The sequence below is a fragment of the Erythrolamprus reginae genome, chromosome 11, assembly GCF_031021105.1.
Source record: "Erythrolamprus reginae isolate rEryReg1 chromosome 11, rEryReg1.hap1, whole genome shotgun sequence".
NCBI lineage: Eukaryota > Metazoa > Chordata > Lepidosauria > Squamata > Dipsadidae > Erythrolamprus > Erythrolamprus reginae.
Genome location: NC_091960.1, coordinates 31239032 through 31263731, shown reverse-complemented (window position 1 = coordinate 31263731; position 24700 = coordinate 31239032). Strand labels below are relative to the sequence as shown.

Below are 24700 nucleotides of genomic sequence, written 5' to 3'. Positions count from 1 at the left end.
CACAAAGTGGTGTTTACTTCTGGTTTCTGGCAAAAACCAGCCCGTAGAGAATAACACATTCGCTTAATGTGGGAGGCCTTATGACTTCCACAATAGTCTTTAAGACAGGTCAGGTAACATGTGCAAACATAATTTCCAGGCTCAATTATGATCATAGGTCGAGACCACCTATAATATTTCATTCATACAAAGTTGTTTTATTATCTCGCAGTAGAGACCCCCCCCCAAACATACAACCTGAAATGTTACAAGCGAGAATGTTATTTTCCTGGAGTACCATTTTTTATATTATGGCATAGACATTTGTACACATCATATATCAAATAGAAATGAATTGCGTGAAACAGCACAAAACCTTGCTCCTATATCACATAAATGACTGCTTCCTTTTAGAAAAAGGTTGTCAAATTATTGTGAATGGTGAATAAAGACAAATATGATCAAGGAAATTTGCAACTAAGAAACATAATCGTCAAGGTTTTTCAACTGTTTAGTTGTTTTTCCCTGAACTCATATACAGTGATCCCTCGAGTATCGCAAGGGTTACGTTCCAAGAGCCCTCGCAATACTCTATTTTTCGCAATATAGTGGTGCAGAAGTAAAAACACCATCTGCGCATGCGCGCCCTTTTTTCCATGGCCGTGCATGCGCAGATGGTGTTTTTACTTCCGCACCTGGGAAGACCCAGGGAAGGTTCCTTCCGCCGCCCAGCAGCTGATCTGCTCGGCAGCGCCGTAGCAGCGAGGAGCCGAAGATAGGGGTTTCCCCGCCGCCCACGCAAAGGGGAAACCCCGATCTTCGGCTCCTCGCTGCTGCCGCGCCCGCCGCTTGTCCGCCCGCCGCTTGTCCGCCGCCTGCCTGCCCGCCGCTTGTCCGCCCGCCTGCCTGCCCGCCGCTTGTCCGCCCGCCGCTTGTCCGCCCGCCTGCCCGCCGCTTGGTGCATGAGAGAGGGAAAGTGAGAAAAAGAGGGAGAGCAAGAGGGGGAGAGATAGAGAAAGAGAGAGAAGGAAAGAAAGAAAGAGATGAGAAAGGAAGGAAGAGAGTGAGTGAGAGAGAGGAAGAAAGAGAGAGAGAGAAGAGTGGAGTATTTTTTAATTAATATTTTCTGAAAAATCGCGATATAGCGTTTCGCGAAGATCGAGATCGCGAAACTTGAGGGATCACTGTATAACTAGCTAATCTGATCATGAGAGGCATGCCTTGAGCACTCAAAATATTAATCGGAGAAAGGGGAGAGTATTTCTCACCATTATTGTTCTAGCAAATGTTTGATAAATTATTATTTTGTCCCCATTATTTCATTCCAAATCTTTGGACCTAGAGCAGGGGTCCCCAATCTTGGCAACCTTATGATGCATTGACTTCAACTCCCAACTGTCTGGCTGGGGAATTCTGGGAGTTGAAGTCCACGCATTGAAGTCCACACATCTTAAAGTTGTCAAGTTTGAACAACACAGGTCTAGGAAAAAAAGAAGCAGCAGGAATCAAGTACCTGGTAGCAGAGAGATGAGAAGGAAAATTTTACATAAATGGCATTTCACACCAGTAAAACTAGCACACTTCCAGAGGAAAGGGAAAGGAAATTGCTGGCATGGTTGCCAAATAAAAGGAGTTTTTATGCACATGCTCTGGGAATGTGTTGAAGTTCAAAAATTTTGGAAGGAAGTACAGAATGAAATAAATAATATGCTAAACATTAATTGGATAATTACAAAAGAATTAGCAATACTAGTTAAATATGGGGAATTACGAGAATTTAAAGAAATCAAAACAGCAGCTTTGGAAAGCGCTCAAGCAGTAGTGGTATTAGGGTGGAAGGACAGCAATAAATGGACAATCCAGAATTGGTACTGGTACATGGTGGACCACATCCACTTGGAAATTATGGAAATAAGGTTAAATAACTTGGATGAAAATAAATTGGAGAAGCTGATGGCACAATGGAATAAGGTGAATAATTATATCTTAAGTAGGATTTATGACGACAATGTGAAAAATAAATTCCAATCACTTTTTGTATGTAAAGAAATGTAAACCGGAGCTAAGGAAGAAATTGAAACTTATTGCAAATAATTTAACCCCCTAAATGGTGGTGGGGTTTTATTGGTGATGGGCACGTTTTCTTTTAAGTATTTTTTTTTTGGTTGTAAGAAAATTTAATAATAATAATAATTTAAAAAAGTACCTGGTAGCAGCGGCAAATGCAACAGCCCGAGCAGCTGTTGCTTCCTCCAACTTCTTCCTTTTCTTTTCTTCCATCAACTGCTTTTCTACAAAGGTCCGTGCTTCTTGCTCTGCTTTTAGCTTTTTCTCCAATTGGCTGATGGTCTGCTTATCTTTCTGTTTCATTTGTACAGCATTATGTAGTCTGGGGGGGGGAAAGGATAAGGTTTATTGTTGTGGTTAGCTCTGGCCCAGCTCCTGCCCCAAGGACTGTGGATGTGGGGGAGACATCCACATGCAGGCCTGTTTTGCCCCCAGTGGAATCTGATGATGAAGGCTCCTCTGACCAAGAAGACATGAGTGACAGGGAGGAGGAGAATGGGGCAGACAGCTCAGAAGGAGATCAATTCTCTAGCTCCTCCTTGGATTCGGAACAAGAGTTAATGATACAGCCACGCATGCGGAGAGCGATGCATAGGCAGCAACAACTGAGAGATTATTATCAAAGAAAATGAGGCCACCTGTGGTTGGGTGGGGCTGTGGTCATTAGTGAGGCTGCTGTAAAGAGCAGCCTGTGGGTTTGGCCATTGTGGAGGATTATCTGATCATTGTGTTTCGTGCCTGCTTTACTGACTTTGACCTTTTGTGTGCTGCTTTTCCCCCGCTTTGAAACTAAACCAGAGCAAAGTGTGTTTCACTTTGTGAAAGAAGAAGGACTGTGAATTGCCTCACAGCTGCAAGCTAAGTATCACAGAACTGATAAGGGACTTGTACAAATTGCCAGTTTGTTTGGAGACGAGTGCTCTTTGCTATACAAAAAGAGGGCTTAGTTTATGTGAATTTTCATTATAAAGAATATTGTTTTGAATTTTCAAACGTGTGTGTGTCTGAAATTTGTACCTGTGAATTTTTGGGAGGATTCTACCAGAGAGCCCGACAGAACAGTTTATAATATCTGTGTGTAAAATGGGAAGAAAATCACTCATCCACCCAACCAGCTTTGAATAATTCCTACGGCTATCTTGAATTACTGACCACTTATAAAAGAATCTCAGGTAAACTCTTTCCACTGAGTGGCGTTGAAACCTCTAGGGCTCCAGTCCTGACCTGCATCCATTTTTCAGAGATTTTTCTTTTTTAAGGGAAATTTTACATGAATGTGACACACACATTTTCCTGAACATATTCAAATCCAAAATTCACAACATGTTTTTTCAGGAGTGGATTGGAAAGAACTGCCTAAGAGTTAAAAGCAAGTCAACAGTGACACCAATAACTTAGAAAGAAAGAGACTAGGGTTATTGGCAGAAGCTGGACAGCCGTTTATCAAGCTGTCAGGAAAGCTTTGCTTCAGACCTCTGCGCTGCAGAGGGGACGGCACCAACGGCTTAAAAGTCTTTTCTCACTATAATACTGTTAAGATATTATTATCTATTTAATGAACTGAGGAGCAACTGAAAATAACTAGGGACTTAGCCTAAGATCGTGATGGTGAACCTAGGGCACGCAGGCCACAGCTTCCCTGAAGCTCAGGGGTGCAAAAAATCGCCCAATGGGCAAACCGGAAGCGTGGAAAAATGGACTCCCGGTTTCACTGTTGTGTTGTTTTTTGCACTCTGGAGCTTCAGGAAGCTGGGGCTCCAATTAAACAGATTTATTGCTGGTGTGGTTGGCTTCAGGCCAGCTCCTACGGCTGCTGATTTTGACTCAGAGGAGTTGGAGCCGTCTGATCACAGAAGACCGGTCTGGCTGGAGGAGGAATCAGACAGTGAATCAGAAGGAGAAAGGGATGAGGAAAGGATTGGAGACAAAGAGAGGGGAATGGAGCCGGTCAGATCTCCAGCCAGAGTTTCATCTGAGTCAGACGGGGAGGGAATAATGGACGATCCTATTCTCAATGTCCGAGTAAGGAGAATGCTGGGACGCCAAGAACAGCTGTGCAAACGCAGAAACAGATTCTAGGTCACAGGTGTTAAGAATTAAGGACGCTGCTGCAGCCTTGAAAAGGGGGAGGTTTGCAGCTAATGGTGTGGGAGTTTATCGATCAGTTTTTGGAGAAAGACTTTGATGAATTGTGGTTTCGTGTTTGCTGTGGATACCTTTGGACATTGTGACATTCAAGCCGTGAGTTAATTTGGCTGACATAAGCCAGAAAGGCTTCTGTGCTGACTTGAGTGATTAACTCTGACCTGTGGGACTCGTAAACTAACATTACTCCGGCAGACGCTGAGGCTTGCAATTTTCTGTACATAAAAGAGAACCTCTTTGCTTCCTTTTTACAAGCCTGTGAATATGTGTCTATATGTTTAGTTAATTACTTTGTTTCTGGGTGGCCCACGGGCAGGCAGAACAACTGATAATCATGCCTGAACTCTCTAAAATGACGATGGAGTTGCGAAACAAAAAAGAATCAGATTTCTATAAGGCCTGGGAGAAATGGTACCAATGGATATCTAGAATATGAAACAACCAAAAAGCTGTCTGAGTTCAATTCTACCCACACAATCATTGGAAAAAACTAACTCAATCTTAACTTTAATTCTTACATACTTTACTATTCTCATTTTCTATTTTCACCACTTAATAAGAACGACAAGTCATTAAATTCAATGTCTGCTGTCGAAGCAGACAATCCCTTTCCTACCCTACCTCCTCCTTAGATTTGTTAAGTTATATATGGTAAAGATAATAAATATGGTCACTGGAATTTAAACTAAGAATGGAACATGAATAGAACTACTGTAACAATATGTATATTAAGGAATATAATGGACCTCTGTAACTCTCTGTAAATTTTACCTTTAAACTTATTATACTTGTACTCTCCTTTCCTCTCCCCCCTTTTTGATTTTGTACTCCCTTCTCCCCCTTCCCTTTTTATAAAAATAATAAATTATATTTTTTTTAAAAAATGATAATCATGCCTATGCACGGGAATCTTCTCAACTAATGGTTAGCACTTGCATGAAGTTGGGTTCAACAAAATTCTAGAGAGGTTGGACTTAGTTCGCCTGTGGCTATATAGGGTTTTTAGGCTGATCCCACTTTTGACTCCACCCACAGGTTGTGCCACTCCCTCTACATGAGGGAAGGGTTGTAGATGGATGCGCTTCTCACTCATTCCAGTCTACCTGCTATAGACCTGTAAAGGAAAATTCAAGGTACCAATGGACCCAACAAAGACGCATACATGCATATACAGTGTTCCCTCGATTTTCGCGGGGGATGCATTCCGAGACTGCCCGCGAAAGTCGAATTTCCGCGAAGTAGAGATGCGGAAGTAAATACACCATTTTTGGCCATGGACAGTATCACAAGCCTTCCCTTAACACTTTAAACCCCTAAATTACCATTTCCCATTCCCTTAACAACCATTTACTCACCATTATTACTGGTACTCACCATTGAATAAGACACTTAGTGATCCTGATGTTTATAAACATAATTATTTATTAACAATTTTTTTTTTGTTATTTATTTGCAAAAAATATTAGTTTGGCGATGACATATGACGTCATTGCGTGGGAAAAACCGTGGTATAGGAAAAAAACCGCAAAGTATTTTTTAATTAATATTTTTTGAAAAACCGTGGTATAGGCTATTCGCGAAGTTCGAACCCGCAAAAATCGAGGGAACACTGTACTCACAAAAATGAGTGACTGATGAGCCAAATATTCCCTGTAGATTTGGGTTAGGTTTGTTTATTCAAAGCAGTTTAGCGTAGAATTTCAAGAGGGAATTTCTTACCTCTCAAATAACCCATATTGTAGCAGAACTAAATTTGGGTGAATGTTTCTGCTTAGCAAGCCTGACCTTTACCTTTCGGTCTGAATTAAATACCATTCTGGAAAAGGAGCCGGGCTCACTTTTCATATTCTCACGGTGCGTTTATTCAGTTCACTGAGAGTCAGTCCCTTAATTAATATAGCACTTCTGTCTCTGAAAGAACTCTCGAGTATTTAGCTCATAGTCCTTCAATACGGAAATCTCAGCCATTAAGATTTTTAAAGCTGATGCATTAGCTTCTCACTCGAGGACTGCAGGGCAGCCAGTAAAATGCTAAAGTGAGAGCCGGCTTTAATCTGTCTGACCAAATGGATGGCACTCAAAGTCACTTAATTTTGTCAAGATCCAGATTTTTTAAAAAAACGCTTTTATCCCGCTTGCAGAACAAAAACGTAAGAGTAAAAAAAGCAGCAGCATTAAAACCAACAGCAACCACCCACCTCTCGTGTATATACAGTATTCCCTCGCTTTTCGTGGGGGATGCGTTCCGAGACCGCCCGCGAAAGTCGAATTTCCGCGAAGTAGAGATGCGGAAGTAAATACACTATTTTTGGCTATGAACAGTATCACAAGCCTTCCCTTAACACTTTAAACCCCTAAATTGCAATTTCCCATTCCCTTAGCAACCATTCAGATTATTACTCACCAGGTTTATTTATTAAAGTTTATTAAAAAAATATTTATTAAAGGCAGACGAAAGTTTGGCGATGACATATGACGTCATCGGGTGGGAAAAAACGTGGTATAGGGGAAAAACCCGTGAAGTATTTTTTAATTAATATTTTTGAAAAACCGTGGTATAGACTTTTCGCAAAGTTCGAATCCGCGAAAATCGAGGGAACACTGTATTGTGAAATTGGAGATATAGAGGGGTAAACTTACTTATTCTGAAGCAGCTCGTTTTCTTGTCGGAGCTGTCCAATTTCCGACCGGATCCCCCGTTCTGTGCTAGTCAGAGAACTGATCTGGCTACGCAGCTCTTGCTCGATTTGTCTGCTGGCCTGTAGATCAGCCTTTAACTTCTTAATGTCTTGTTCCAACCTAGCACGGAGAACAGAAGCGCCTTTTAGAATATTTGCCAATAAGAGCAGAGAAGGTATCATCTCTCGGGGGTTCAAACTTTAGCCACAGAATTTTTCTTGAAAAGTCAAACACAAAAACAGTGCTAAGGGTAGGAGTGACTTTTTCCCTCCCCTCTCCTTTTTTTTTTTGCACCTTTGACTTCAATATGTATGTATGTATTTGGTGTGTTCGGGTTATATATTGTATAATGTATATAATATTGTATATGAGGACCCGGATTGTGGGGGCAATATGCCGGCTCTGTTTTTAAAAAGTGCTATTTGCTAACATGTTGTAAGCCACCCTGAGTCTAAGGAGAAGAGCGGCATAAAAATCAAATAAATAAATAAATAAATAAATAAATAAATAAATAAATAAATAAATAAATAAATCTCTGGGTTGGGCCAAGAGGCAAATAAGGAGCTGTGAGGTTCCTTCAATACACCAGGGTGATTCGACACAAAAATATGTAACCCTTCCCTGGTGCAGAGCTGAAGGGATTGGATACTGTAGCCCAGAGGTTAATTCTCTGCCTTACAAGGCAAAGGTTGCAGGTTCAAGTCCCAGTGGGTATGGCTAGCTGATGAGGCCAAAATAAGGCCGAAATAGATCTATCCTAGTCTCCCTTAATTTTCAAATTCAGCAAAAAAACATGTGAGAGATATATATCTATATAGGAAGATATTCCTATATATATAGGAAGATATTCCATATTTACAACAGCACGAAGCTTGAAACTTCAGCCTGATGATGGTGAATGTGATTTCACCGAAACGTCGCATAGACACTCAAAATATTACACGGGGAAAAACCCGAACTCAGAACAATCTACATACATATACCCGTGAAAATCTACGAAAACAAATACTGTATATATATAAATATAAATATAAATATAAATATAAATATATATATATATATATATATATATATATAGAGAGAGAGAGAGAGAGAGAGAGAGAGAAAGAGAAAGAGAAAGAGAGAGAGAGAGAGAGTGTATAGTTTACCTATACCCATGAAAATCTATGAAAACACACACACACACACACACACCCATATGTATGTATCAGGGTGACCATGGAGAAAGCATTTTGAAATTCCCTGTTACTTCCCTGACATTTCTCTGTAACTTGTGATCTGGTTAAGATGCGGTCGTACATGACATCATACCAAACGGCTAAGCCGTGGAGAAATATCGGTAGCTGAGGAAGCAAGTTGTTGCCACAGTTATGCTCATTTTTCCTTGACTCTGCCAGGCAGTGCAATCCATTTTTTTAAAAACATAATTTTACCCTGACTTTTAAACATTTTAATAGTTTGGTCTTTTTTCCTGATTTATTCTGTTTTTTTCATGAACTCCCTGATAATTCCCTAATATTTCCCGAACTGCCGATTTCCCTGATAATTCCCTGATTTCCCTGTTTTCTAGGTTTGCTGGACACTCTGATGTATGTATGTATGTATGTATGTATGTATGTATGTATGTATGTATGTATGTATGTATGTAGGACCCAGGGCTGGATTCTTTTCATGTGTCCAAGATATAAATAATCTGAATAGGTTTGAGAGTCAGGGAGATGACCTTGAGGGACACGGCAAGAACTTGTATATAGGCAAGAGGAGTGAAGTATTCCTTATTCCTGGAATAAAGGATTGAAAGAAACCCAGGCATTCCTCCTCAATAGAAGGGGGTTAAAGCACAACCAAGCTTGCAAAACTCTTTTATTATAGCCTGCAACAATAGATGTCTAGACTTTCTTATGGAGTCTGTTACAGACATAATCTTGTATGTTCGTTTGACTGACAATCAAGCTTGTTAACCTGCTCATAGGCTGCATCGCAGTTCAAGCACGCACCTGGGTAACTGCTTTATTAAGGAAGATTTATGAAATCTAATTCATACTATTTGTCGCTGACTGCACTGGACCCACATACTGTGTTTGCTCTGTACCTCCTGACTAGGAATGAAATGCCATTCCTTTTCTATTTCTTATTCTATTGTTCCTCAACGATAAACAGCATGATGTTCTGACTAAAAGCAAGCTATGTCAGTCCCTTTCCATTTGCTGGTGCCTAAGATGTCAATGTCTGGTTGATTCATTTCATATTTCAATGCGCCAAGCGTTCCTTGTTTGTGTTTCTTATGATCTTTGTTCCCACTGTAAATTTTTCACATTCAGCTTTCATTTTCTCGCGTGGCAACATCAGCAACTGGACTTCTGGAAGGCTTTCACCGGCTGCATCGTAAACACCATCACTTCGCCAAAAGATCTTCATCTCTTCTTCCATAGCATGGTACATTCACAGTGAAAATTAATGCACATTAATTTCTCCAACAAAACTACTTAGAATTTGTCTGGGTATACGTGATCTTTACAGTAGGTTCTCCCATTTCAATATTGTCAACCCAAAGCACCTGTTACAATGGCACACAGACTTATTCTTGTTCCAAAAACATCACACAATTCTTTTCCCAATAGCATCGTATCTGGAAATTGCATCCAGAATGTCCACCACTCTTGGAAGCATGAAAGAGATAACATGCACTCAAATCATTTTTTTAAAGAGATATTAGGGGCAATCAACCAGCTGCTAGTAATGCACATCCCAATATATACTCAGATTTATCTAATTAAATAATGACATTCTTTCATAGCTAAAATACAATTGTCTGTGTTTTTCTCCTTCCCTCCCATCCTCATACTTGATTAGACCAGTGTTTCCCAACCTTGGCAACTTGAATATATTTGGACTTCAACTCCCAGAATTCCCCAGCCAGCAAATGCTGGCTGGGGAATTCTGGGAGTTGAAGTCCAGATATCTTCATAGAAACATAGAAGTCTGATGGCAGAAAAAGACCTCATGGTCCATCTAGTCTGCCCTTATACTATTTTCTGTATTTTATCTTAGGATGGATATATGTTTATCCCAGGCGTGTTTACATTCAGTGACTGTGGATTTATCTACCACGTCTGCTGGAAGTTTGTTCCAAGGATCTACTACTCTTTCAGTAAAATAATATTTTCTCATGTTGCTTTTGATCTTTCCCCCAACTAACTTCAGATTGTGTCCCCTTGTTCTTGTGTTCACTTTCCTATTAAAACACTTCCCTCCTGAACCTTATTTAACCCTTTAATATATTTAAATGTTTCGATCATGTCCCCCCTTTTCTTTCTGTCCTACAGACTATACAGATGGAGTTCATGAAGTCTTTCCTGATACGTTTTATGCTTAAGACCTTCCACCATTCTTGTAGCCCGTCTTTGGACCCGTTCAATTTTGTCAATATCTTTTTGTAGGTGAGGTCTCCAGAACTGAACGTGAGGTCTTCAAGTTGCCAAGGTTGGGAAACACTGGATTAGACCAACCCTCTACAAGAAATAAATGAATTGCAGTTTACAAGGGTTAATTTTAATCTCCCCTGACTAGACCCCATCATGACCGCATTTAGAAATAACAAAGCTTGTTTCACATTTAAAAAGCTGTGCATTTAAAACCACTGGAGTATTTCAAATGAATGTTAATAGTACGGTAGCATATCAATCAATACTTTTTCTACCCAAAATTCCAGAGGTAACAATAAAGATACAGCAGAAGAAGAATGAAACAAATCAATAGGATTAAACACAGTTGAAACACGATTGAAATTGTATGAATGAAAAGAAAACCAAACAAAAAATTAATAGCCAATAACAAAGTAGCTTAAATCCCAAATGCCAATGAAAAGAAGAACAGTAGAAGAAGTAGCCTAGGTGGGACATTCCAAGCTTTTAAGTTCACTACTTATTTTATTTATTCCATTTTTTAAAAATGTTCAAAGTAACCTTGTCTCTTATGGTACGAGATCAAGAAGGCTTCTTTTAGCAGAACAAGAGTTGGAAGGGACCCTGGTGGTCTTCTAGTCCAGTGATTTTCAACCTTTTTTGAGCCGTGGCACATTTTTTACATTTACAAAATCCTGGGGCACACCACCAACCAAAATGACACAAAATGACACCCTAAGACACTCTCCTCTCTTTTTCCATCCATCTCCTCCTCACCCTTGTGTGTATGTGTGTGTGTATAAAAACAGGTGAGGGCTGGGTTTTTCTCTCTCTTATTCTTTGGGTGCTTTTTATCATATGCTTTAAATCAAGAGTCACTTCTCTCTCTCTCTTTTGTTTCTCTCTCTTTCCTTTCATTCTCTGTCTCAATTATTTTCTCATTTCTCTTTTTTCCTCCCCTTTTTGCTCATTTCTCTCTCTCTCTCTCCCTTCCTCTCCTTTTCTCTCTCTCTCTTGCTTTCTTTCTCTCTCTCTCTTGCCTTCTTTCTTACTCTTTCTTTCTCTCGCTTTCTCTCTTTTCTTTCTCTCTTGCTTTCTTTCTCTCACTCTCTTTCTTTCTCTCTCTCTTTCTCACTCTCTCAGCAAAAAGTTGCGAGACCGGAACCTGAGCTTCCTTCTTCGCGGCACACCTGACCATGTCTCGCGGCACACTAGTGTGCCACGGCACACTGGTTGAAAAACACTGTTCTAGTCAACCGCATGCTCAAGCAAAAAACCCTATACCAGTGATGGCGAACCTTTTTTTCCTCGGGTGCAAAAAAAGCGTGGGCGCACGCTATCATGCATGCGTGAGTGCCCACACCCATAATTCAATGCCTGGTGAGGGCAAAAACAGCTTCCCCCGCTTCCCGGAGGCCCCCTGGAGGCCGGAAACCAGTATCATCTCCTTTATTTCAACCTATAGCAGTATAAACCAAGAGGGAACCTTAGTTGCACAAAACTGAAGCCGTTAGTTTTGTGACGACTAGGAAGACAAAGAAGTCAAAAGCCAAGACTCTTAATATCAGACAGGTCTATTATGATCACAATGAAGATATCAACTGTACTGCCCATTGAGAAATTAACTGTTTTCACTCTGTTGGAATGACCAGGAGGGATATAAAGATTGAAGATTAAACCTGGAAAAGTACCTTCAGACATATAACTGGCAGCGGAAATTTTAAGTAGTTCGGAGAATCGGCAAATACCACCTATGGGTGGTCCCAGAGTGGGGTGGTGTTGTGGTTAGCTCTGGCCCAGTTCCTGCCCCAAGGACTATGGATGTGGGGGAGACATCCACATGCTGCAGGCCTCTTTTGCCCCCGGTGGAATCTGCTGGTGAAGGCTCCTCTGACCAAGAAGACATGAGTGACAGGGAGGAGGAGAGTGTGGCAGACAGCTCAGAAGGAGATCAATTCTCTAGCTCCTCCTTGGATTCAGAACAAGAGTTAATGATACAGCCACGCATGTGGAGAGCGATGCATAGGCAACAACAACTGAGAGATTATTATCAAAGAAAATGAGGCCACCTGTGGTTGGGTGGGGCTGGGGTCATTAGTGAGGCTGCTAGAAATAGCAGCTTGTGGGTTTGGCCATTGTGGAGGATTATCTGACCGTTGTGTTTCGTGACTGCTTTACTGACTTGAACCTTTTGTGTGCTGATTTTTCCCCGGTTTGAAACTAAACCAGGGCAAAGTGTGTTTCACTTTGTGAAAAAAGAAGGACTGTGAATTGCCTCACAGCTGCAAGCTAAGTATCACAGAACTAATAAGGGACTTGTACAAATTACCAGTTTGTTTGGAGACAAGTGCTCTTTGCTATCCCAAAAGAGGGCTTGGTTTAAGTGAATTTTCATTATAAAGAACATTATTTTGAATTTTCAAACCTGTGTGTGTCTGAAATTGTATCTGTGCATTTTTGGGAGGATTCTACCAGAGAGCTCGACAGAACAGGTGGGAATGGAGATTCTGCAGTATCCTTCCTCTGCCACACCCACCAAGCCACGCTCACCGAATCAGTAGAGAATTTTTTTGAATTTCATCCCTGCCTATTCCTCATTTTCATGGCTCTTAGCCTCTTGTTCATATCGTTAATTTAATGGAAGGAATTTCATCGAACAGTTAGCATAGCCATGGTGAGAGGCGAAGTTTAGGAACTATAATTCAGAGTTCCAGAAGTTCAGGAAACACATACTGTAGAAGCCTCCTCACCATTTTCACCCATTATTGACAACAACGACAATAGGAGCGGCAACAGCAAGCACAAAGTTCAGCATGGAGGACTTTTGCAGCTTACACTCACAGGTTGCCTGCAACTAAGTGAGAACTTGCTACCATAGATTTATGCAAAATTAAAATATAAAAAACACAAAATGCACATTACATAACATTTCCTAAAAATAAGCTAAACTAATCTGAAGAAAACCACCTTCCTACTATAAGTATTAAGGGAGATAGCTATCCATAACCTATCAAATTTTGGGTGTGCACACGCACGCACACATACACACAGAGACATTCACCTCCAGATTATTAATTTAAGTCACTTTGCAGAGTGAGATGGATGGCATATATATTTAATAAACAAACAAACAAACAAAATAAATGTATTGCCTACAAGAGTCTTTAAACTAGCCTACTCTCCATGGAATACCATTGAACAAAATTCTAGCATCTGAATTCTTTAAATCCTATTACAGTGGTGCCTCTACTTACAAACACCTCTACTTATGAACTTTTCTAGATTAGAACCGGGAGTTCAAGATTTTTTTGCCTCTTCTCAAGAACCATTTTCCATTTACAAACCCGACCCTCTGAAACTTTAACTGGAAAAGACAGGGAGAAGCCTCCGTGGGGCCTTTCTAGGAATCTCCTGAGAGGAAATAGGGCCGAAAAAGGCGGGGAGAAGCCTCCGTGCAATTTTTAATTTCTTTTGTCAGCACTGCGCATGAGGCGCAGCCATGCAGCACAGGAGGAAGCGAACCAGCAGCAAGGTACGTTAGAACCCACCCCTGAGTTTTCTAATAATTTTATTATTTTATGGCTGGGGGTCACCACAACATGAGGAACTGCATGAAAAGGCTGCGGCATTAGGAAGGTTGAGAACCACTGTGGCCTTTGGGAGCATGTGAAAGATTTCACTGAGCATCTGTCAGACAAAGTGGCTTAAATGTGCTCTCAGTTGGACTCTAGCTTTATTGCAGGTCCAGAGGAGATGCCTGGGGAGGGTTCTTGCCCAGTTACCTGGGAATAATTTGAACCTGTTGGTCCTGATAAAATAGACAGGATCCTTATGACCGTGAGCTCAGTCTCCTGCTCTTTACAGCTGTAGCCCTCTGGGCTGGTTAAAGCAGTTGAGGAGGGAGGCAGGTGCCAAGTGAATTCTGGCAGCGGTAAATTCTTCTTCGAGTGTGGGATTGTTTCATTACCTCTTAAGGAGGCTTTGGTTTTTCCTTTCAGGAGGACAATTTTCATCCAGTTATCAATTCTTCTCCTTAACCAAGAAGGTGATTGCAATGCACAATAGGTCCAGAGATCTAGATGAAACAGATGATCTAGAACAGGGAGCACTGGACCTTAGGGACCACAAAATTCATAATTTTAAATCCCACAAACCACTAATACAAATTCAGTGCGATGCTTGCTGAAGCGCCTGGACTCCCAGTGGCGGGATGGGGTCCTTCAGGCACTTAGCATGGCCGCCTGTCTCTGCAACCTTAAACACCAAAAGAGCCACGTGGACCTGTTTCCCAGAGAAAATGAAACATGGGGATCTCTCATCTTTTTTCACCCCCATCTCTCTCCCCCCCCCTCTCTATCTGCTTGTCTCTCTCGTCTCTTTCTCTCTCATCTCTCTCCCTCCTCTTTTTAGTCTGTCTTTCTCTCTCTCATTTCTTTCTCTCATCTCTCTCTCCCCCTCTATCTTTTTGTCTGTCTGTCTCTCTCTCTCTCTCTCATCTCTCCCTCCCACTTCTCTGCTATTCTCTCTCATCTCTCTTTCTCTCACACCTGTCTATCCACCCTCTCTTTCTTTCTCCCCCTCTCTCCTCTCTCTCTTCCCCTCTCATCTCCCCCCCCCGCGCTCTCTTTGTCTGTCTATATATCTGTCTCTCTCTCTCTCATCTCTCTTTGTCTCTCATCTGCCTCTCCCCCTTCTCTTTCTCTCTCCCCCTTCTCTCTCTTTCTTTCTTGCTCTCATCTCTCTCTTCCCCTCTCTCTTTCTCTCTCTCCCCAGAAGAAACACCCGCGAGGCCCAGCAAGAGATGAAGCTTTGCTCCTGCTCTGGAATATGGAGTGAATCTCCACCCCCTGCCCTTCCTCTCTCAGGCCAGGGAAGGCACGACTGGGAGGGTGAGGGGCGGGGACAGCTAGTGGTGGGGTCATTTGACAAGAAGCCACAAAAGGGGGGACGAAAGAACCCTGGGCTGCCAACACCCGTTGCTTTGCCTGGCCTGCGCTGGTCCCCCTTGCTGCAACAGCACAGTTACCTTGTTCTGACCAGCGAGGGCTGTTCTGCTTCCTTTGCACATTCATCACCTGCAAAGTTGCAAGTTGCATGTACTTCCCTCTATGGCTGAGATTTCCAGCCCCACCACAAGGTGCACGGCCAGTCCTATATTCTAGAGCTCTACTCACAGGACTGGCTATTGGTCATCCCAGAGCAGCTCTTCCACCCAGGTCCGCCAAGGACCCCCAAAATTTTCTCATGGACCACCAGTGGTCCATGGTTGGTGACCTCTGATCTAGAATAGTTCATTTTCTGTCAGAATTCAGACCTGGGTGATGGATGGAAATGGTGTTGGTCATACTTTTGGATGACCAAGTGTGGCCGGGGTGAGCATTGGGCATCTATCCTCACCTTACTTGACCTCCCGGCATCTTTCAATACTATTGATCATGGTATCTTTCCGAAGTGACTCAAAGGATTGGGGATGGGCTGCACAATTATGTGGTTGTTGGGGGTAGAGATCCCACGCTTGGCCGCCACCGTGTGGAGTGCCACAGGAGTCAGTGCTCTCTCCATTCCTATTCAACATCTTCATGAGGCCATGGGGTGAGCTCATTCATGAGCTCATAGCCATAGGGATAGGGTGAAATATCATCAGTACGCTGATGATGCCCAATCATGTATCTCTGCCAGTTATGCAATGAATGTCTTGTCCTGGGGTGCCTGGAGGCTGTGATGTTCTGGATCCCCCATTTGCAACTAAATCCTGGAAAGACTGAGTGGCTTGGGTTTGATTCTTTGACGCCGCCTTGAGTCGGTTGAGAAGGGCGGCATAGAAATCTAATAAAATAAATAAAGTAAATAAATTATAGGACAGAGGTGTCAAACCCAAGCCCTGTGCGCCCGATCCAGCCTGCAGGGTGCTTAGATGTAGCCCGCGGGGCCACCCGTTCTCTTCACTGATGATGTAAAACTATTCAACACTACCGACAATGCTGCTACCCTTCAGAAAGTCAGAATGGGCAAGTGAGTGACAACTTTCTTTCTTTCTTTCTTTCTTTCTTTCTTTCTTTCTTTCTTTCTTTCTTTCTTTCTTTCTTTCTTTCTTTCTTGGATTTGTACGCCGCCCCTCTCCGTGGACTCGGGGCGGCTAACAACAGTGATAAAAACAGCATGTAGCAATCCAATACTAAAACAACTAAAAAACCCTTATTATAAAACCAGAAATACATACTGACATACCATGCATAAATTGTAGAGGCCGAGGTGGAAATAATATCTCAGTTCCTCCATGCCTGACGGCAGAGGTGGGTTTTAAGGAGCTTATGAAAGGCGAGGAGGGTGGGGGCAATTCTGATCTCTGGGGGGAGTTGGTTCCAGAGGGCCGGGGCCACCACAGAGAAGGCTCTTCCCCTGGGTCCCGTCAAATGACATTGTTTAGTTGACGGGACCTGGAGAAGGCCCACTCTGTGGGACCTAATCGGTCGCTGGGATTCGTGTTGCAGAAGGCGGTCCCGGAGATAATCTGGTCCGGTGCCATGAAGGGCTTTATAGGTCATGACCAACACTTTGAATTGTGACCGGAAACTGATCGGCAACCAATGCAGACTTTAAATCTCAACCAACAAATGCTCTTACACATTGGCAAAAAAATAATAATAATCAGGACACAATATAAGCTGGATGGGCAGGACCTTCTAGTCAACCAATCTTAGACTACTGTCTACTAGTCTACTGTCTACTGTTGACCTCACCCCATTCCTATGGCATGCATAAGTGCACCAACGTGCTTACCATCCCTACCCTAATGTTCCCACATATCCATAACTATCTCATGTATACATGTTGATATTTTTACTGAAATCTTATATATGATTGACAAACAAACAGCTAAAAATAAAGTTGCTAATTTGACCTCATACCTATATGATCCGGTTATTTGAGGAACTCTCTCTCCTTTATCCCACCATATCCACCACAGAGAGCCTGCTATGGGTCCCATCTGCTAGGAAAACTCCATTTGGCAACTCTTAGGCCGGTTTTTTCTGCGATGCCTTCACTTTATGGAGCACCCTTCTCTTAAGGTGAGGGCAGTTTCACCAGCTTTGCTCCTTTTAACTTTTTGGATGAGTTTAACTTCCTCCAAAACCTCCTTGCATTATGAGGCCAGAGGACACTGGTGAAATATTCAAACAGCTCCATTGTAATTAATACTGGCTCTTCACTTCATCTTTTATATTCTGTTTTAGTTTTGCGCCTTTTTATAGTTCAAACAGTTTTAAATATTAATAACATTAATTTGTACGTTTTTGCTTTGAACTTTGCTGCATGCCACCCAGAGCCACTGCGAGACAGGCAATCTTGTAAATATGATGAAAATACTGTATTAATAAAATTATATACATGGCAATCTAATTAAAACTGAGTTTTAATACATAGATAGCCCAGTCAATTTCATCCCTTGACTGATGACCACAATTGGGGCTGGAGTTTTGGTTGCTAAGCAATGCGGTCATTCAGCAAATTATAAAGTAACTGGATCCAATTTTACAATCATTTTAACCATGGCCGTTAACCAAATCATGTATTTGCTAAGTGAATCATGCGATTGTTCAACAAATCCTTTTCCACTTATTAAATATTCCCTTCCCGCTTGTTGGAAGCCAGCTGAAGAGGTTGCAAATTGCAGTTGCATGATGTTGCAACCATGATAAATGCGAGGTCATTGCAGTGGTGAAATTAATTTATTTTTACTACAGGCTCTGTGGGGGGGTTTGGTGTTCGTAAACTTCAGATCATGCAGAATGCAGCTGCGAGAGCAATCATGGGCTTTCCCAAATATGCCCATGTTACACCAACACTCCGCAGTCTGCATTGGTTGCCGATAGGTTTCCAGTCACAATTCAAAGTGTTGGTTATGACCTATAAAGCCCTTCATGGCACCGGACCAGATTATCTCAGGGATCGCCTTCTGCTGCACGAATCCCAGTGACCAGTTAGGTCCCACAGAGTGGGCCTTCTCCGGGTCCCGTCAACTAAACAATGTCGTTTGGCGGGACCCAGGGGAAGAGCCTTCTCTGTGGCGGCCCCGGCCCTTTGGAACCAACTCCCCCCAGAGATTAGAATTGCCCCCACCCTCCTTGCCTTTCATAAGCTTCTTAAAACCCACCTCTGCCATCAGACATGGGGGAACTGAGATATTCTTTCCCCTTAGGCCTTACAATTTACGCATGGTATGTTTGTATGTATGTTTGGTTTTATAATAAGGGTTTTTTTAGTTGTTTAGTATTGGATTGTTACATGCTGTTTTTTATCACTGTTGTTAGCCGCCCCGAGTCTGCAGAGAGGGGTGGCATCCAAATCCAAATCCAAATCCAAATCCAAATCCAAATAATAATAATAATAATAATAATAATAATAATAATAATAATAATAATAATAATAATAATAATAATAATAATAATAATAATATAATAATACTGCAAAATCCCCAGTCCCGTCGGTTCTCCGAACTACTCAAAATTTCCGCTCCCCGTTCTCCAAAACTTGTCAGAACCTGCTGGATTTTTTGCCAAGCGCCCACATTTTGATCAAGGCAACTGTGGGGTGAGGTGGGGGGTGTACGGAGAGTAATTTCAAGGAAGGGTTGCAAGTTACTTTTTTTCAGTGCTCTCTTAAGTTTGGACCATTGTTAAAGAATGCTCATATGTGGAAGGTCATCTAGACCAGAGGTCCCCAACCTTTTTAGCACCAGGGACCGGCTTTAAGTTAGACCAGTTTTCCACGGCCCGGTGGGGGGGGGGGCTTTGGTCATATGGGGGTGGGGTTATGGAGGGGTGGAGCTTAATGACGCAGCCCTCCACACTTCTCCACAGGGCAGGGAGAATGAGGAGGCTCCTTTGGCGGCTGGGGGCTGCCTGGCTTTGTGATTTTGGCTGGGGGGGGGACTTAGGAAGGTCCTACTTCTCCCCCCCCAGCCAAAAACTCAAAGCCTATCTGCTGGATACGGGCGATGAGTGGGACGAGCGGCGCGGAAGCCTCTTGCAGCAGCTGCCACAGCCACCGGCTTCGGCACCGCTCGTCCCACTCATCGCCCGTATCCAGCAGATAGGCTTTGAGTTTTTGGCTGGGGGGGAGACTTAGGAAGGTCCTACTTCTCCCCCCCCCCCCAGCCAAAAACTCAAAGCCTATCTGCTGGATACGGGCGATGAGCGGGACGAGCGGCGCCGAAGCCGGTGGCTGTGGCAGCTGCTGCAAGAGGCTCTCCGCTCTCGGGAGAGTTTAACAACAGAGGCTCTTTGGCTGCCCGGGGCGCGCGCGGGCGCACACACGCACACAAAAAAACATAACCCCGTAGATGGGAAAAGGCTGGATTCTTTCTCCCCATCTCTTCCATTCAAGGGAGGCTTCAATAGACTCAGCCACCAAACAATAATAATAATAAAATCAGCGAGCGCCAACCATAACCCCCCTTCTTTATTTTTCAAGCTCGAGCGGTTCTTTTCTCCTCGCTCCAGAAACTTGGCGATCGCGCCCCACCGCCGCCGCCGCCTCCTCCGTTTCCCCCAATGGCAAGCAATCTAAACGCGGGAAGGGCATTCCGGCGCTTCCCTTCAGCCTCAGAAGCCCCCTCGACGCTTGGCGGGCTGGCGTAGCTACGAACGGGCATCCCCCCCGCGAGCGGGGCGGCTGCTGTTCTCTTTTGACCCTCGCCTGGAGAAAAACATGAAGAGAAAGAATCACTTTTCGGCGCACGTTACGATCCGAGATCTTGCAAGTGGGGGCACCTGCTGCGGATGAACTGTGGCGGCTGGAGGGATGGTTATGAGGGGAGCGAGGGAGGAGAAGAAGACGGGAAAAGGTCTCCGGGTGGCCCCGCTTGGCTACGTCTCCCTCCACGCAGGATGGGCTTTGGGTCTCCGACGCCCTCGCCCGTTCCCTCAGCAGCGATGAGTGGGACGAGCGGCGCGGAAGCCTCTTGCAGCAGCTGCCACAGCCACCGGCTTCGGCGCCGCTCGTCCCGCTCATCGCCCGTATCCAGCAGATAGGCTTTGAGTTTTTGGCTGGGGGGGGGAGAAGTAGGACCTTCCTAACTCCCCCCCAGCCAAAATCACAAAGCCAGGCAGCCCCCAGCCGCCAAAGGAACCTCCTGATTCTCCCCGCCCTGCCCGACGCCCCACCCTGTCCTGCATAATGTCCTCTGCCGGGAGGGCAGCGGCGCCGCGGACCGGCTGGAAAACCCCAACGGCCCGGTCCCGGTCCGCGGACCGGCGGTTGGGGACCTCTGATCTAGACAAGCTCTTAAAATACAGAGGTCCTGGGGACAGCTAATGATTATTTATGATTGTAAATCTGGCCTGCCTTCTGCTACTGAGATTCACAAACGATTAGAACAACTTCAACATGTCAATGCATCCACTGACGCTGCATCTATGCCACAAGTCTGTCAACTATTTTTTTTAAATTTAATTTAATTTAATTTTATTGTTTGTTTGTTTGTTTATTTATTTATTAGATTTGTATGCCGCCCCTCTCCGTAGACTCGAGCTGGCTAACAACAACAATAAAAACAGCATATAACAAATCTAATATTTAAATTACTAAAAACCCTTATTAAAAACCAAACATACACACAAACATACCATGCATAAATTGTATAGGCCTAGGGGGAAGATATATCTCAATTCCCCCATGCCTGACGACAGAGGTGGGTTTTAAGGAGCTTACGAAAGGTGAGAGGGTGGGGGCAATTCTGATCTCTGGGGGGAGTAGGTTCCAGAGGGCCGGGGCCGCCACAGAGAAGGCTCTTGCCCTGGGCCCCGCCAAACGACATTGTTTAGTTGACGGGACCCAGAGAAGGCCAACTCTGTGGGACCTAACTGGTTGCTGGGATTCGTGCGGCAGAAGGTGGTCCCGGAGATATTCTGGTCCGATGCCATGAAGGGCTTTAGAGGTCATAACCAACACTTGTTGTGACCGGAACCTGATCGGCAACCAATGCAGACTGCGGAGTGTTGGGGTAACATGGGCATATTTAGGGAAGCCCATGATTCCTCTCGCAGCTGCAGTAGTTTCTGAACACTCTTCAAAGGTAATGGTAAGAAGAGCTTCAATTTATTTCTTTATAAAGTTAAATTTCTATAACTTGGAGATAATTTTAGAGAATAGGTTGAGAACTTCTGTTGAAAGCCAAAATAAGGCGCAAGTAAGACTTCCATCTTTATTCATTTATTACTATGTACATAACTGGTTGGATTTGACAATATATAAACAAACTATCAATGTATGAATTATATGAATGAATTATAACACTATAGCTTTAAGAGTTAGTGTTGCAGTTAGCCATAAGAGGGAGCCAGAAACCTCTCTCTCTGATTACTCTGCTATTTCTGGTTTGTCTATGTGACTATGTTGTGGAACTGTATGTTCAAATGATGGTTTAATGTATTTTGTAAGTAAGGCTTATAGTATTGTATTGAGAGAGGCTTATAATATTGTATGTGTATTGTGAGTATTGACTGATGTAATTGTGTATAACTAGGATTGTTCTTGACTAAGCTATTTGCCAAAGTAAATAATATTTATACACTTAATGTATCTGGTTACCTGAATTACTACTTGTATCTATGGGCTATCAGCTGCATATCTGCCATTTGCACGTTTCCTCTGTGCATCCTCGGTAACTCAAGGGTTACTCTGCACATTCCTTAACACTTAACAAACTTCAGCATGTCAATGCATCAATTGACAGGGCTGCATCTATGCCACAAGTCCATAGGACTTTCAACTATAATGATGAGAAGAGCTTCAATTTTCTTCCTTAAAAAGTTAAATTTCTATAGTTTAACTTGGAGAGTACTTTTGAGAATAGGCTGATAACTTCTGTTGAAATTGTGTGATTTCTCTTCTATCCAAAAGGCCAAACTAAGGAGCAAGTAAGACTTCTATTTTTATCTTCTGAATGATGGAAATTACTGAAAATGCTTTCTACCGTCTTTCTGAAAAATAACACCCTGACCCATATTGTTTTGAACCCTGAAATAAGTCCTTGGCCTTATTGCAATGCACTCAAAAGCCCAATTGGGCTTATTATCAGGAGAAGTCTTATTTTGGGGAAACAGGATAGAGAAAATTGTTTTGCCCTATTTACCATTTTATAGGTATTAAATGAAATCTATTTTATATTGGAAAGCCTATGAAACTGCATTGATTTTTTTCCTTTTGTTTAACTGTTGTGAAATGGAATTATTCGTTGGCTTTTTGTATTTTAATGCCTTTGACCTGCTTTCATTATTTGAGCAGAATGTATCCACATATCCATAACTAAAATAATGTGCACAAACAATAGCTACACATAATTTTCATAACTAATGTCATTCCATTGTTCGTCACCATCTTTAAAAAATGATGAAATATTCATAAGGCATATTGTTCTGGATAATAAATAAACGGGGAGAAAATTAAATATGTTGGTTACATATAATAGCAATTATTTAATCTGGCAAGATTCCGTCTATTGTCTGTAAGCAAATAAAGAACTGAACTCTGGCTGAATTGGTCTTCCTTGTTCTTGGACTCAGACAAACGGCCACCTTCCCAGATTAACCCTTACTACTCTCACTCTACAGATATATTCCTTCCTGGGAAACTACCACCATCATAATGGTTCCCTCTCTGTGGGCACCATCGCTCACACTACCTGGATGTGGTATGGCTGCTGTAGGAATATTAATCTTAATTCTAATTCCAGTTTATAAACTTGGAATGCATAGACAGGAGAAAAGCTTTGGACTTTCTGAACTTCAAGTGTTTCTGCAAAGTTAATTTGGTATTGCTGGAAACACCTCTGGACTTAAAATCCTGAACCTAAAAGTGGGTGTGTCAAATTTGGCAACCCAGATGCAGTGACAAATGTGCCTACAATTCTTAGTGTCTTAGAGTCTGCGGAGAGGGGCAGCATACAAATCAAATAAATAATAATAATAATAATAATAATAATAATAATAATTCTTAAGCTCCATGTTACTAAAACATGCTTTCTTCTTTCTTTGTCTCATGTTCTCTGTACATAGGAATCATAAATTTAATTATTTGTAAAGCACACCCTAGAGCAGAGTATCATCTTTAGTATGATTTATAAGTTAACTTTTTAGAGTCCTTTCCTTTTTTTGTTTTGGGGTAAGGTGGTTAGACATGATGGTGATGTCTTTTTTTGACACCACAGTGACAATCATAGCTAAGACAGATACAGACGTAAATGGTGACAGGATGTGCAACTGGAATGACTGCACAATCCTGATACACACCACAATTTTTACTAGTAGTACAAGAGCCACAAATATATTTGGTGGAAGTTGGTAGTCTTACTTTCATGAGTCAAAGAAAAGCGAGATTCTTTCCTGCAAATGGACAGATGTATTTTGTTAGTCTATGAAACCAGTTGCAGGGTAGACCTTTACTAGAGAGAATTAATGGGTGAGGTTAAACATCCTTCTATCAAGTCTCTTCTACAAACCCTCCATTCACCTGTTTGGAAATGGGCCAGATTAATGTAAAAATAAAACAAAAGCAAACAAAAATATTTAGGGAAAGTTGTACTGATGAAAAAAATAATGCTGACCAACCACCAAAGGAAGGAAAAAGTAACTTAACAGATCCTCTGAGTACAAATTTCACAGCTTGTAATTAACAAAGATCGAATTTAAGCTGGACTCATTCATTGTAGCAAGGTGTAGTATTTGATTGTCTCTTAGAGTTTAATATGAAGCCAGCAGCTGTGGTTTGTAAATTCTTTATGGTTTAAAGCAGTGATGGCGAACCTATGGCACGGGTGCCACAGGTGGCATGCGGAGCCATATCTGCTGCCACGCGAGCTGTTGCCCTAGCTCAGCTTCAATGTGTCTGTGTGTGTGCCGGCCAGCTGATTTTGGGCTCGCACAGAGGCTCTGGGAGGGCGTTTTTGGCTTCCAGAGAGCCTCCAGGGGAGTGGGGAGGGGTGTTTTTACCCTCCCCCGGCTCCAGTGAAGCCTTTGAAGCCTGTGGAGGGAGAAACAGGAGCCTACTGGGCCCACCAGAATTTGGGAAACAGGCCATTTCTCACCTCCAGAAGGCCTCCAGGGGGTGGGGGAAGCTGTTTTCGCTCTCACCAGGCATTGAATTATGGGTGTGGGCACTCACATATATGCGATAGCATGCGGCCATGCTCTTTCGGCACCCAAGGAAAAAAAGGTTCACCATCACTGGTTTATAGGATTGGCATTGTGCAAATATAAACCACCGTGGCTCATGCTTGCCTATATAAACTTGTAGCGAGCTGGTGTAGAGAGAGGACATCTGAGGTTAGACTCAAAAATATTTTGCTCTTTGGTGACTACAGTAACTGTTTTGAGTTCTTATTTAGTGTTGTGGTTAGCTCTGGCCCAGCTCCTGCCCCAAGGACT

General features: G+C 42.7%; 1 protein-coding gene across 1 annotated transcript in view; it reads right to left on the bottom strand.

The window, feature by feature from the left end:
• The window catches only part of MACO1 (macoilin 1), a 117260-nt gene that overhangs the window by 13575 nt on the left and 78985 nt on the right, over positions 1 to 24700 (bottom strand). Inside the window, exons 7-8 of the mRNA XM_070764235.1 lie at positions 6832 to 6990; positions 2186 to 2368 (exon numbers count right to left, since the gene is read on the bottom strand). Coding sequence (XP_070620336.1) covers positions 2186 to 2368; positions 6832 to 6990 — 342 coding nt within the window. The remainder of the gene's footprint in view (positions 1 to 2185; positions 2369 to 6831; positions 6991 to 24700) is intronic.